This window comes from Oncorhynchus masou, chromosome 23, assembly GCF_036934945.1.
Source record: "Oncorhynchus masou masou isolate Uvic2021 chromosome 23, UVic_Omas_1.1, whole genome shotgun sequence".
Classification (NCBI taxonomy): Eukaryota; Metazoa; Chordata; class Actinopteri; order Salmoniformes; family Salmonidae; genus Oncorhynchus; species Oncorhynchus masou.
Window position 1 is genome coordinate 25,956,708 of NC_088234.1, and position 12,856 is coordinate 25,969,563.

The 12,856-nt window shown below is 43.2% G+C and overlaps 1 protein-coding gene across 5 annotated transcripts in view; it reads right to left on the minus strand.

Moving 5' to 3' along the window:
- The window catches only part of LOC135510629 (rap1 GTPase-GDP dissociation stimulator 1-like), a 58,035-nt gene that overhangs the window by 2,851 nt on the left and 42,328 nt on the right, over positions 1 to 12,856 (minus strand). For all 5 annotated transcript variants that reach the window (XM_064931700.1, XM_064931698.1, XM_064931699.1 and 2 more), the window contains 4 exons: positions 4,579 to 4,710; positions 3,638 to 3,772; positions 3,092 to 3,217; positions 2,160 to 2,299 (listed from right to left, as the gene is read on the minus strand). In XM_064931700.1, coding sequence (XP_064787772.1) covers positions 2,160 to 2,299; positions 3,092 to 3,217; positions 3,638 to 3,772; positions 4,579 to 4,710 — 533 coding nt within the window. The remainder of the gene's footprint in view (positions 1 to 2,159; positions 2,300 to 3,091; positions 3,218 to 3,637; positions 3,773 to 4,578; positions 4,711 to 12,856) is intronic.

The window sequence follows — 12,856 nt, forward strand, 5'->3', positions numbered from 1 at the left end:
CTTTCCAAGAGGGTAGGCCACTAAGGTCAGTCCACCCCAACTCTAAATAATATAGGACTCTTCTGTACAGTGCACTTGTAGGACCTACAGTTGAAGTCAGATGTTTACATACACCTTAGCCAAATACATTTCAACTCAGTTTGTCACAATTCCTGACATTTAATCCTAGTAAAAATTCCCTGTCTTAGGTCAGTTAGGATCACCACTTTATTTTAATGTCAGAATAATACTAGAGATAATTATTTATTTCAGCTTTTATTTATTTCATTACATTCCCAGTGGGTCAGAAGTTTACATACATTCAATTAGTATTTGGTAGCATTGCCTTTAAATTGTTTAACTTGGGTCAAACATTTTGGGTAGCCTTCCACAAGCTTCCCACAATAAGTTGGGTGAATTTTGGCCCCCCCCCCCCCCGACTGAGCTGGTGTAACCGAGTCAGGTTTGTAGGCCTCCTTGCTCGCACACATTTTTTCAGTTCTGCCCACAAATGTTCTACAGGGCTTTGGGATGGCCACTCCAATACCTTGACTTTGTTGTCCTTAAGCCATTTGCCACAACTTTGGAAGTATGTTTGGGGGTTGTTGTCTATTTGGAAGACCCATTTGCGACCAAGCTTTAACTTCTTGAATGATGTCTTGAGATGTTGCTTCAATATATCTACATATTTTCCTTCCTCATGAAGCCATCCATTTTGTGAAGTGCACCAGTCCCTCCTGCAGCAAAGCACCCCCACAACATGATGCTGCCACCCCCATGCTTCACGGTTGGGATGGTGTACTTTGGCTTGCAAGCCTACCCCTTTTTCCTCCAAACATAACGGTCATTATGGCCAAACAATTATTTGTTTCATGGAGGACATTTCTCCAAATAGTACGATCTTTGGCCCCATGTGCAGTTGCAAACCGTAGTCTGGCTTTTTTTATGGCGGTTTTGGAGCAGTGGCTTCTTCCTTGCTGAGCGGCCTTTAAGGCTATGTCGATACAGGACTCGTTTTACTGTGGATATAGATACTTTTGTGCCCGTTTCCTCCAGCATCTTCACAAGGTCCTTTGCTGTTGTTCTGGGATTGATTTGCACTTTTCGCACCAAAGTACATTCATCTCTAGGAGACAGAACGTGTCTCCTTCCTGAGCGGTGTGACGGCTGCATGGTCCCATGGTGTTTACACTTGCATACTATTGTTTGATGAACGTGGTACCTTCAGGCTTTTGGAAATTGCTCCCAAGGATGAACCAGACTTGTTGAGGTCTACAATTTTTGTCTGAGGTCTTGGCTGATTTCTGTTGATTTTCCCATGGTGTCAAGCAAAGAGGCAATGAGTTTGATGGTAGGCCTTGAAATACATCCACAGGTAAACCTCCAATTGACTCAAATGATGTCAATTAGCCTAACAGAAGTATTAAAGCCATGACATCATTTTCTGGGATTTTCCAAGCTGTTTAAAGGCACAGTCAACTTCGTGTATGCAAACTTCTGACCCACTGGAATCGTGACACAGTGAAATAATCTGTCTGTAAACAATTGTTGGAAAAATCACTTGTGTCATGAACAAAGTAGATGTCCTAACCGACTTGCCAAAACTATAGTTTGTTAACAAGAAGTTTGTGGAGTGCTTGAAAAACAAGTTTGAATGACTCCAACCTAAGAGTATGTGAACTTCCGACCTCAACTGTACCTTTCTGGTGCTTCCACAGGGTTCTATTCTATCTAGCGAACTGCAAATAAGACAGAAATGTTTAGAGCCTGAAGCTCATAAATCTACAGTCTAAGAATGAGACAACCAGAGTCTGAGGTGCCCCCGAGTCATTCTCCTCAGATGAGGGACTGGGTAAGAAATGTAGCAGAACTGACAACGCTGTCTCTGGGCGTGAGTCAACATGGAACATCGTATATCAGGAAGAATGAGAACATGACTCCCACCTCAGTTGTTCTGTTCCCTTGATGAATAATGTAACATAAAGCATGGATTGGATTTTGAGCTGAGAGTTAGATTAGTAAAGACAAGCTAGTTGATACAGCCTTTGATTAAAATATAGCTGATAACATATACATTCTGTGTGTGTGTATGCAGTCCAGATATGGGTCAGGATGTAATCTGTGGTGGTAGCTAGCCAGCCAGCCACAGATGGTGTGTTTTCATGGCAGCCGGCCCTAACCTTTGACTTGCTGTGGCGGATGAGGGCTGAGAGCAGCCTATTGGACTCTCCCATGACCCCTGCGTGGTCCTTTGCCTCACACCACTCTACCAGACGCTCCACCAGCTTCCCATTGGTCCCCAGCTGGTCTGCTGCGTCCGCTGGGGGATTGGGCACAACATAAGATAATGCTTTATTTCACAGCTCTATTACCATTGGTAGCTTTCTGGTATATAAACTAGAATTACTTGGTTCCTAATTATTATTATACTTGGTAACTTGAAAATACAAAAAAAATGGGTAACTTCTTGGTAACAATTGGCACTTTCTAGTATTTGGTACAATGAATCTCCAGGGAGGAAGAGGTAGAAAGAAAAACCTCTCATGATGACATGGTCAGAAATAGTGCACGCGTTAGTTCTATCACCTTGAGTAGACTGCTATTCTAACCACCTGTCAACATCTCACTGTCACACTCCGTTCCATAGCAATTCAATCAAAGATGGATGCCATCGATATCCATGTCACTCTGGATCTAACTGGTTTGCACTTGGCCTTGCCCGGTCCTCCCCAACCCAACCCCTTCTTGATGAAGATTCAACAACATTGGACAGAAACGTATCGTATTCCGAGGCTCTTTTGTTGAAGTACTTTCCTATCCAACTTTCTGCTGAATAAATAAAATACATACTGGTCAATTTAAGGATAAAAAGTGAGGTACAGAACGGTTCAAGGTTAGCGCATCATAAGGAAGGAATTCTAGCCTCTATTTTGGAAAATGTTGCTCTATATCTTTATGGGTGGAAACATTCACACCTGCCACTGATACTGGTCAATTTGAAGACGGGACGTGCGAGGCACTGAAGACGGAGGGCGAGGCACAGTCCGATGGTTTATGGCATCATTAGGAAGGTGTTCAACAGTGCGTTATAGAGGTTATAAATGTGTCCTACCCTGTGTGTCGATGAGCATGCGTAACGTCCCCAGCAGTTTGAACTGGACAGGAGGCATCTCGGACGGGAGGAACTTCAACACCGTATCTGACACACCTGCCGACAGCATCTTAGCCTTGTTCACCACTGAAGGGACAGGAGAAGAAGAATAAACAACGATGAAACATGTTAAATAAATAAATAAATACATACATTCAAACTATTCTCCCTTAAGACATGTAGCAATTAATTATTTTACTTATTTAGGTATACACTGCAATTCAGCTCTAAGCTGCCAATGCAGTACACCATGAAAATAAACAAAATACTAACGTTATTACTATTGTATTCAACCAGTATTAACCAATTAAGGCTCAAAGAAAGAACAACTTCTAGTCAAAGTGCTGCTCCTGTACTTGTTTGCAGTTACATTTGCCAAGACCTACCCCCTAAACGAGTGCAGGGGAAGCACTTGGAACAAGAAATGAATGTTAAAGAATTGCCTATGAGTCATACACAACATTGACAGTATACTCAATCAGACTTGGAATGCCTTGGGAGTCTCACCAGGAATGGCCAGGTTGCGCAGGGCGCTGAGCGCCGCGTGCTGCACGGTGACGTTGCCCTCGTCCACGTGGCGATCCAGCAGCTCCAGTAGTTTCTGAACAATGCCGGATTCCACCATGTGGATGCAGTTACCATCTGGGGGAGAAAACAGAATGTCATAACTTAACCCACTGCTCAGTAAAAGCTATGGGCTGTGCAGGCATTTGCTCCCACCATGCTCTAACATGTCTGTTTCCACAAATCAAAGTTCTGGAGAACCCCTATCCTCAGATCTAAAAAAGGACTGGATAGGTGTTGTGTGTTATGTTCCAATGCCATTTCCTTCTGACCGTAATTTTACCTTCATCGTTTGATAGAAAAGAGGAAAACAGGTTACATATAATTCTCTTCACATCCATGTACGGAATAAATCATTCGGCAATAATAATAAGGACTTTTGTTTATCAGGGTGAATGTTTGAAGTCAGCCTGGATGCAGGATTCGCTGACACGGGACGAAACGCTGTGGTTTAGATGAGTAATGATATGGAATGACTAATGGCTGGGCCTGTGATCTATATTCAGCACACTGAGTTTTATTAGGGGGGAAACTGATCTATAAGACATCTGGGAGAATGTGGAGAGATGTGCTGAATGCTGATTAACTGTTCTACATGACAGAGAAGCATTTCTACAACCTGAGTGTTGTGCTGATTCCCTATTCTACTACACAGAAAAGTGTGTCTGTTCTACACTCTGTTCTATACATTTCTACAGTATCGGAACGTTCTGTGATGTCACACCCCGCGTAACGTGACCCAGATTGTGGTCAGTATTAAAGCCATCCGAGGGGAGTTTTATCCTGAATAAAACCCATAGGCAATGTGTACCCTCCTTCATAGAAATAGAATGGTCTAAAGGGCTTTGTCCCTTCTATTAACTGTATTTCTATAGCCTCCTCACCGTTGCGAGCGAAGTTGGCGATGGCCAGTGCCCCTGCCAGCTGCAGCTGGTGGTTGTGGGATGGCACCCAGGACAGGACCCTCTGGAACACACTGCCCTTGCCCCCCTCAAATAGCTTCTGCATGGACTCATCTGAGGAGAGAGGTGGGGAGAGGCTGTCAACAAACACCCACCTACTGCAGCAGTAAAATGACAAAGCAGTTAGTTATTAAACAGAAAAGCATTTAAAAAAAAGACCACACGCGTGTGCACGAACACACAGAGACACAAATAAGCATGTATGTTTTGGTCAGAAAAGGTTACAGGATAAATGTCCTCCTTCGCGTCAGTATAAATGAAAGTGGATAGGAAGAATAAGTAGTCTAGGAGAATGCTATGGAAACCAGATGATGATCGAGGCCTCTAACGCACCTAGATCTACAACCACATTCTCCCTCACATTCGGTTGTCATAAAATATTCACAAATGGATTCACGATGTATTCTCCACCACTCTGCTCAAAGGCTGAGAGTCCATCTGAAGATTTACTCATCATACAACCATCTTATTCCCCTTCATATCTTTCTTTTCCCAACCTGCTCTTTCTTCCTACCCTATTCTTATTCACTCTCATTTCCTCCTGTCTATCATTTGGCCTGAGGGGAACGGTTTCCATGCACACGCTTGAAACCCAGTCAAAGCAACCACAGCACAAAGGGTCAGTACATAGATCTATGAGTTTTTATCTAGGTTTGAATCATAGGCACGGAATCATCCTTATCGAAGACATGTTTATGTTGCAGTCGAGATGCGACGGAAGCATTTTATTGCGTCGGCAGGACAGAGCGGCTGCATCAGGTAAGACCAGGGGGTTGGGTGTGTGTCTCTTTGTTAACAACAGCTGGTGGGCGATCTCTAATATTAAGGAAATCTCAAGGTTCCGCTCGCCTGAGTTGGAGTACCTAATGATAACATGCAGACCATAGTATTTACCAAGAGAGTTTCCATCTATATTTTTCATAGCTGTCTATTTACCACCACAAACCGATGCTGGCACTAAGACCGCACTCAACGAGCTGTATTGAGCTATAAGCAAACAAGAAAATGTTCATCCAGAAGCTGGCCGGTGATTTTAATACAGGAAAGCCGAAATCCGTTTTAGTTCATTTCTAACATCATGTCACCTGTGCAACTAGAGGGGGGGGGGGGGACTCTAGATCATCTTTACTCCACACAGAGATGCATACAAGCTCTCCCTCGCCCTCCATCTGGCAAATCTGACCATAACTCTATCCCGAGTGGCGCAGTGGTCTAAAGCACTGCATTTCAGTGCTAGATGCGTCACTACAGACACCCTGGTTCGATTCCAGGCTGTATCACAACCGGCCGTGATTGGGAGTCCTATAGGGTGGTGCACAATTGGCTCAGCGTCGTCGAGGTTTGGCCGGTGTAAGCCTTCATTGTAAAGAAGAATTTGTTATTTACAAAGTTAAATAAAACGGTTAAAAATTGATTCCTGCTTACAAGCAAAAAATTCAAACAGTAAGTACCAGTGACACGCTCAATACAGAAGTGGTCAGATGATGCTGATGCTAAGCAACAGGACTGTTTTGCTAGCACAAACTGGAATATGTACCGGGATTCATCCAACGGCATTGAAGAGTTTACCACATCAGTCACTGGCTTCATTAATAAGTGCGTCGACGACGTCCCCACAGTGACCATACGTATACAATGCATTAGGAAAGTATTCAGACCTCTTCCCCTTAAGTTACGTTACAGCCTTATTTTAAAATGTATTAAATAAATGTTTTTCCTCAACAATAGCCCATAATGACAAAGCGAAAACAGGATTTTTGATGTTTGCAAATTAAATATTAAAACAGAAATACCTTATTTACATAAGTATTCAGACCTTTTGCTATTAGACAAAAATGATTTATACAACTTGGGAGTCTGCCTGTGGTAAATTCAATTGATTGGACATGATTTGGAAAGACACCTACATGTCTATAAGGTTCCACAGTTGACAGTGCATGTCAGTGCAAAAACCACCACAAACCGAGGTCGAAGAAATTGTCCGTAGAGCTCCGAGACAGGATTGTGTCGAGGCACAGATCTGGGAAGGGTTCCAAAACATGTCTGCAGCATTGAAGGTCCCCAAGAACACAGGAAACTCCATCATTCTTAAATGTTAGAAGTTTGGAACCACCAATACTCTTCTTAGAGCTGTCCGCCCGACCAAACTGAGCAATGGGAGGGGAGAAAGGCCATGGTATCAGAAGTGACCCGATGGTCACCCTGACAGAGCTCCTTTGTGGAGATGGATGTGCTTCTGGAAGGTTCTCCCATCTCTGCAGCACTCTACCAATCAGGCCTTTATGGTAGAATGGCCAGACGGAAGCCACTCCTCAGTAAAAGGGTCACGACAGCCCGCTTGGAGTTTGCCAAAAAAACACCTAAAGGACTCAGACCATGAGAAACAAGTTTCTGAAACCAAGATTGAACTATTTGGCCTTAATGCCAAGCGTGACGTCTAGAGGAAACCTGGCACCATCCCTACGGTGAAGTATGGTGGTGGCAGCATCATGCTGTGGGGATGTTTGTCAGCGGCAGGGCCTGGGAGACTAGTCAGGATCGAGGGAAATATGAATGGAGCAAAGTACAAAGAGATCCTTGATGAAAACCTGCTCCAGCGTGCTCAGGACCTCAGACTGGTGCTAAGGCTCACCTTCCAACAGGACAACGATCCTGAGCACACAGCCAAGAAAACGCAGAAGTGGCTTCGGGACAAGTCTCTGAATGTCCTTGAGTGACCCAGCCAGAGCCTGGACTGGAACCTGACCAAACATCTCTGGAAAGACCTGAAAATAGCTGTGCAGCATGCTCCCCATCCAACCTGACAGAGCTTAAGAGGATCTGCAGAGAAGAATGGAAGAAACTCCCCAAATACAGGTGTGCCAAGCTTGTAGCGTCAGTCCCAAGGAGACTAGAGGCTGTAATCACTGCCAAAGGTGCTTCAACTGAGTAAATGGTCTGAATAATTGTGTAAATGTGATATGTTTTTACACATTTTTGCAAATTCATAAAAAATATGTTTTTGCTTTGTCATTATAGGGTATTGTGTGTAGATTGATGAGGGGGGAAAATTTGCAATCAATTTTAGAATAAGGCTGTAACGCAACATGTGGAAGAAATCAAGGGATCAGAATACTTTCTGAATGCACTATATATCCCAACCAGGAGCCATGAATTACATCTACATTGAGTTAAAGGCTAGAGCTGCTGCTTTCAAGGAGCGGGACACAAATCCAGACACTTATAAGAAATCCCGCTACGACCTCCGACGAACCATCACAGGTAAAACGCCAATACAGGACTACGGTCAAATCCTACTAAACCGTCTCTGACACTCGTCAGATGTGGCAGGGCTTGCAAACTATCACGGATTACAAAGGGAAACGAAGCCGAGAGCTGCCCAGTGATGCGAACCTACCAGATAAACTAATTGCCGTCAATGCTCACTTCAAGGCAAGCAACACTGAACCATTCGTGAGAGCACCTGCTGTTCCGGATGACTGTGATCACGCTCTCCATAGCCGATATGAGTAAGACCTTTTAACAGGTTAACATTCACACAGATTACCAGGATATGTTCTCCGAGCATGCGCTGACCAGCTGGCTAGTATGACATTTTCAACCTCTCCCTGACCCAGTCTATAATACCTACATGTTTCAAGCAAACCACCATAGTCCCTGTGCCCAAGAATGCAAAGGTAATCCATCTAAATGACTACCGACCCATAGCACTCACATCTGTATCCATAAAATGCTTTGAAAGGTTAGTCATGGCTCACATTAACACAAGCATCCCAGAAACCCTGGACACACTCCAATTTGTTTACCACTCCAAGAGATCCACAGATGACCCAATCTCTATTGTACTCCACACTTCCCTTTCCCACTTGGACAAAAGGAACACCTATATGAGAATGCTGTTCATTGACTACTGCTCAGCCAGCGTTCATGACCATAGTGCCCTCCAAGCTCATCACTAAGCTAAGGACCCTGGACTTCCTGACAGGCCATCCCCAGGTTGTGAGGGTAAGCAACGACACATACGCCACGCTGACCCTCAACACGGGGGTACGTGCGCTTAGTCCCCTCCTGTACTCCCTGTTCACCCACAACTGCATGGCCATGCACGACTCCAACACCATCATTAAGTTTGCAGAAAACACAACGGTGGTAGGCCTGATCACCCATGACGAGACAGCCTATAGGGAGGTCAGAGACCTGGCAGTTTATCTTGGACTACAAGAAACGGCCCATTCACATTGACGGGTCTATAGTGGAGTGGGACGAGAGCTTCAAGTTCCTCGGTGTCCACATCACAACAGTCTTGAAAAGGGCAAAACGCCTCTTCCCCCCCAAGGAGAGTGAAAAGATTTAGCATGGGTCCCTCAGATTATTCTACAGCTGCACCATTGAGAGCATCTTGACTGGCTGCTCGGCATCCAACCGCAAGGCACTACAAAGGGTAGTGCGTACGGCCGAGTACATTACTATGGCCAGACTCCTTGCCATTCAGGACCTCGAAACCAGGCTGTATCAGAAGAAAGCTACTCAAGTCAGACTGTTGGCCGAGTACCAAGTCTGGGACCAAAAGGCTTCTGAACAACTTCTACCCCTAAGCCATAAGACTGCTAAACAGTTAATCAAAATGGCTACCCGGACTATTTACATTGACCCACTTTATTTGTATTTATTTGCATTCTCTCTCCTGATTGCCAAGTCACTTTAACCAATACCTACATGTAGATACTACATTACCTCAACTACCTTGTACCCCTGCACATTGACTCGGTACTGGTACTCCTTGTATATAGTCTCATTAGTTATTTTATTGTGTTACTATTGCCTACACACACACGACCGTTCAAAAGCTTGGGGTCACACAGAAATGTCCTTGTTTATGAAAGAAAAGCACATTTTTGTCCATTAAAATAACATCAAATTGATCAGAAAAACAGTGGAGACATTGTTAATGTTGTAAATAACTATTGTAGCTGGAAACAGCGGATTTTTTATGGAATATCAACATAGGTGTACAGAGGCCCATTATCAGCAACCATCACTCCTGTGTTCCAATGGCACCTTGTCTTGCAATTTGTAAGTCGCTCTGGTTAAGAGCGTCTGCTAAATGACTTAAATGTAATGTAAATGTCTTATAAAATGATAAACTTGGATTAGCTAAGGCTACTTGATCATTAAGAAACCCTTTTGCAATTATGTTAGCACAGCTGAAAACTGGCCTGATTAAAGAAGCAATAAAACTGTCCTTTAGACTAGTTGAGTATCTGGAGCATCAGCATTTGTAAGTTCGATTACAGGCTCAAAATGTCCAGAAACAGAGAACTTTCTTCTGAAACTCGTCAGTCTATTCTTGTTCTGAGAAATTAAGGCTATTCCAGGCGAGAAATGGCCAAGAAACTGAAGATCTCGTACAACGCTGCAAACTACTCCCTTCACAGAACAGCGCAAACTGTCTCGTAACCAGAATAGAAAGAGGAGTGAGAGGCCCCGGTGCACAACTGAGCAAGCGGACAAGTACATTAGAGTGTCTAGTTTGAGAAACAGATGCCTCACAAGTCCTCAACAGGCAGCTTCATTAAATAGTACCCGCAAAACACCAGTCACAACATCAACAGTGAAGAGGTGACTCCGGGATGCTGGCCTTCTAGGCAGAGTTGCAAGGAAAAAGCCATATCTCAGACAGGCCAATAAAAAGAAAAGATTAAGATGGGCAAAAGAACAGACACTGGACAGAGGAACTCTGCCTAGAAGGCCAGCATCCTGGAGTCGCCTCTTCACTGTTGACGTTGAGACTGGTGTTTTGTAATTAATTGTAATCGAACCCACAAATGCTGATACTCCAGATACTCAACTAGTCTAAAGGCCAGTTTTATTGCTTCTTTAAATCAGGACAACCATTTTCAGCTGTGCTAACATAATTGCACAATGGTTTTCTAATAATCAATTAGCCTTTTAAAATTATAAACTTGGATTAGCTAACACAACGTGCCATTGGAACACAGGAGTGATGGTTTCTGATAATGGGCCTCTGTACGCCTATGTAGACATTCCACTAAAAGAAAATCAGCCATTTCCAGCTACAAGTCATTTACAACATTAACAATGTCTACACTGAATTTCTGATCAATTTGATTTTAAATGGACCAAAATGTGGTAGTGTATATTTTACTGCTTTTTAACTCTGCGTTGTTGGGAAAAGTAAGTAAGCATTTCATGGTAAAATCTACACCTGTTGTATTCTGTGCATGTGACCAATACATTTTTATTTGGTTCAGAGCCTTAATTTGGCCTTCGTTTAAGTGTTCGCACATCCGTGTGTGTGTGTGTGTGTGTGTGTGTGTGTGTGTGTGTGTGTGTACAGTTGAAGGTGGAAGTTCACATACACTTAGGTTGGAGTCATTAAAACTTGTTTTTCAACCACTCCACAAATTTCTTGTTAACAAACTATAGTTTTGGCAAGTCGGTTAGGACATCTGCTTTGTGCTTTACACAAGTAATTTTTACAACAATTGTTTACAGACAGATATCACAATTCCAGTTAGTCAGAAGTTGACATACACGAAGTTGACTGTGCCTTTAAACAGCTTGGAAAATTCCAGAAAATTATGTCATGGCTTTAGAAGCTGCTGATAAGGCTAATTGACATAATTTGAGTCAATTGGAGGTGTACCTGTGGATGTATTTCAAGGCCTACCTTCCAACTCAGTGCCTCTTTGCATGACATCATGGGAAAATCAAAAGAAATCAGCCAAGACTTCAGAAACAAAATTGTAAACCTTCACAAGTCTGGATCATCCTTGGGAGCAATTTCCAAACGCCTGAAGGTACCACGTTCATTTGTGCAAGCAATAGTACGCAAGTATAAACACCATGGGACCACGCAGCTGACATACCGCTCAGAAAGGAAACGCATTCTGTCTCCTAGAGATTAACGTATTTTGATGCAAAAAGTGCAAATCAATCCCAGAACAACAGCAAAGGACCTTATGAAGATGCTGGAGGAAACGGGTACAAAAGTATCAATATCCACAGTAAAACGAGTCCTATATCGACATAACCTGAAAGGCCACTCAGCAAGGAAGAAGCCACCGCTTCAAAACCGCCATAAAAAGCCAGACTACGGTTTGCAACTGCACATGGGGTCGAAGATCGGACTTTTTGGAGAAATGTCTTCTGGTCTGATGAAACAAAAATAGAACTGTAATCCCCATCGTTATGTTTGGAGGAAAAAGGGGGAGGCTTGCAAGCTGAAGAACACCATCCCAACCGTGATGCACGGGGGTGGCAGCATCATGTTGTGGGCGTGTTTTGCTGCAGGAGAGGCCTGATGCACTTCACAAAATAGATGTCATCATGAGGACAGAAAATTGTGGATATATTGAAGCAACGTCTCAAGACTTCAGTCAGGAAGTTAAAGCTTGGTCGCAAATGGGTCTTCCAAATGGACAATGACCCCAAGCATACTTCCAAAATTGTGGCAAAATGGCTTAAGATCAACAAAGTCAAGGTATTGGAGTGACCATCACAAAGCCCTGACCTCAATCCCATAGAACATTTATGGGCAATTTTTTTTTACAGTGTGTAAGTGCAAGGAGGCCTAGAAACCTGACTCAGTTACACCAGCTATGTCAAGAGGAATGGGCCAAAATTCACCCAAATTATTGTTGGAAGCTTGTGGAAGGCAACCTGAAACATTTGAGCCAAGTTAAAAAATGTAAAGGCAATGTTACCAAATACTATTGAGTGTATGTAAACTTCTCACCCACTGGGAATGTGATGAAATAAATAAAAGTTGAAATAAATCACTCTCTACTATTATTCTGACATTTCAAATACTTTATTTTAAGTGGTGATCCTAACTGACCTAAGACAGGGAATTTGTACTAGGATGAAATGTCAGGAATTGTGAAGAACTGAGTTTAAATGTATTTGGCTAAGGTGTATGTAAAAAAAACTCTGACTTCAACTGTGTCACACCCTGACCATAGTTTACTTTGTATGTTTCTATGTTTTGTTTGGTCAGGGTGTGATATGAGTGGGCATTCTATGTTACATGTCTAGTTTGTCTAGTTCTATGTTTGGCCTGATATGGTTCTCAATCAGAGGCAGGTGTTAGTCATCGTCTCTGATTGGGAACCATATTTAGGTAGCCTGTTTGGTGTTGGGTTTTGTGGGTGATTGTTCCTGTTCTTGTGTTAGTTTG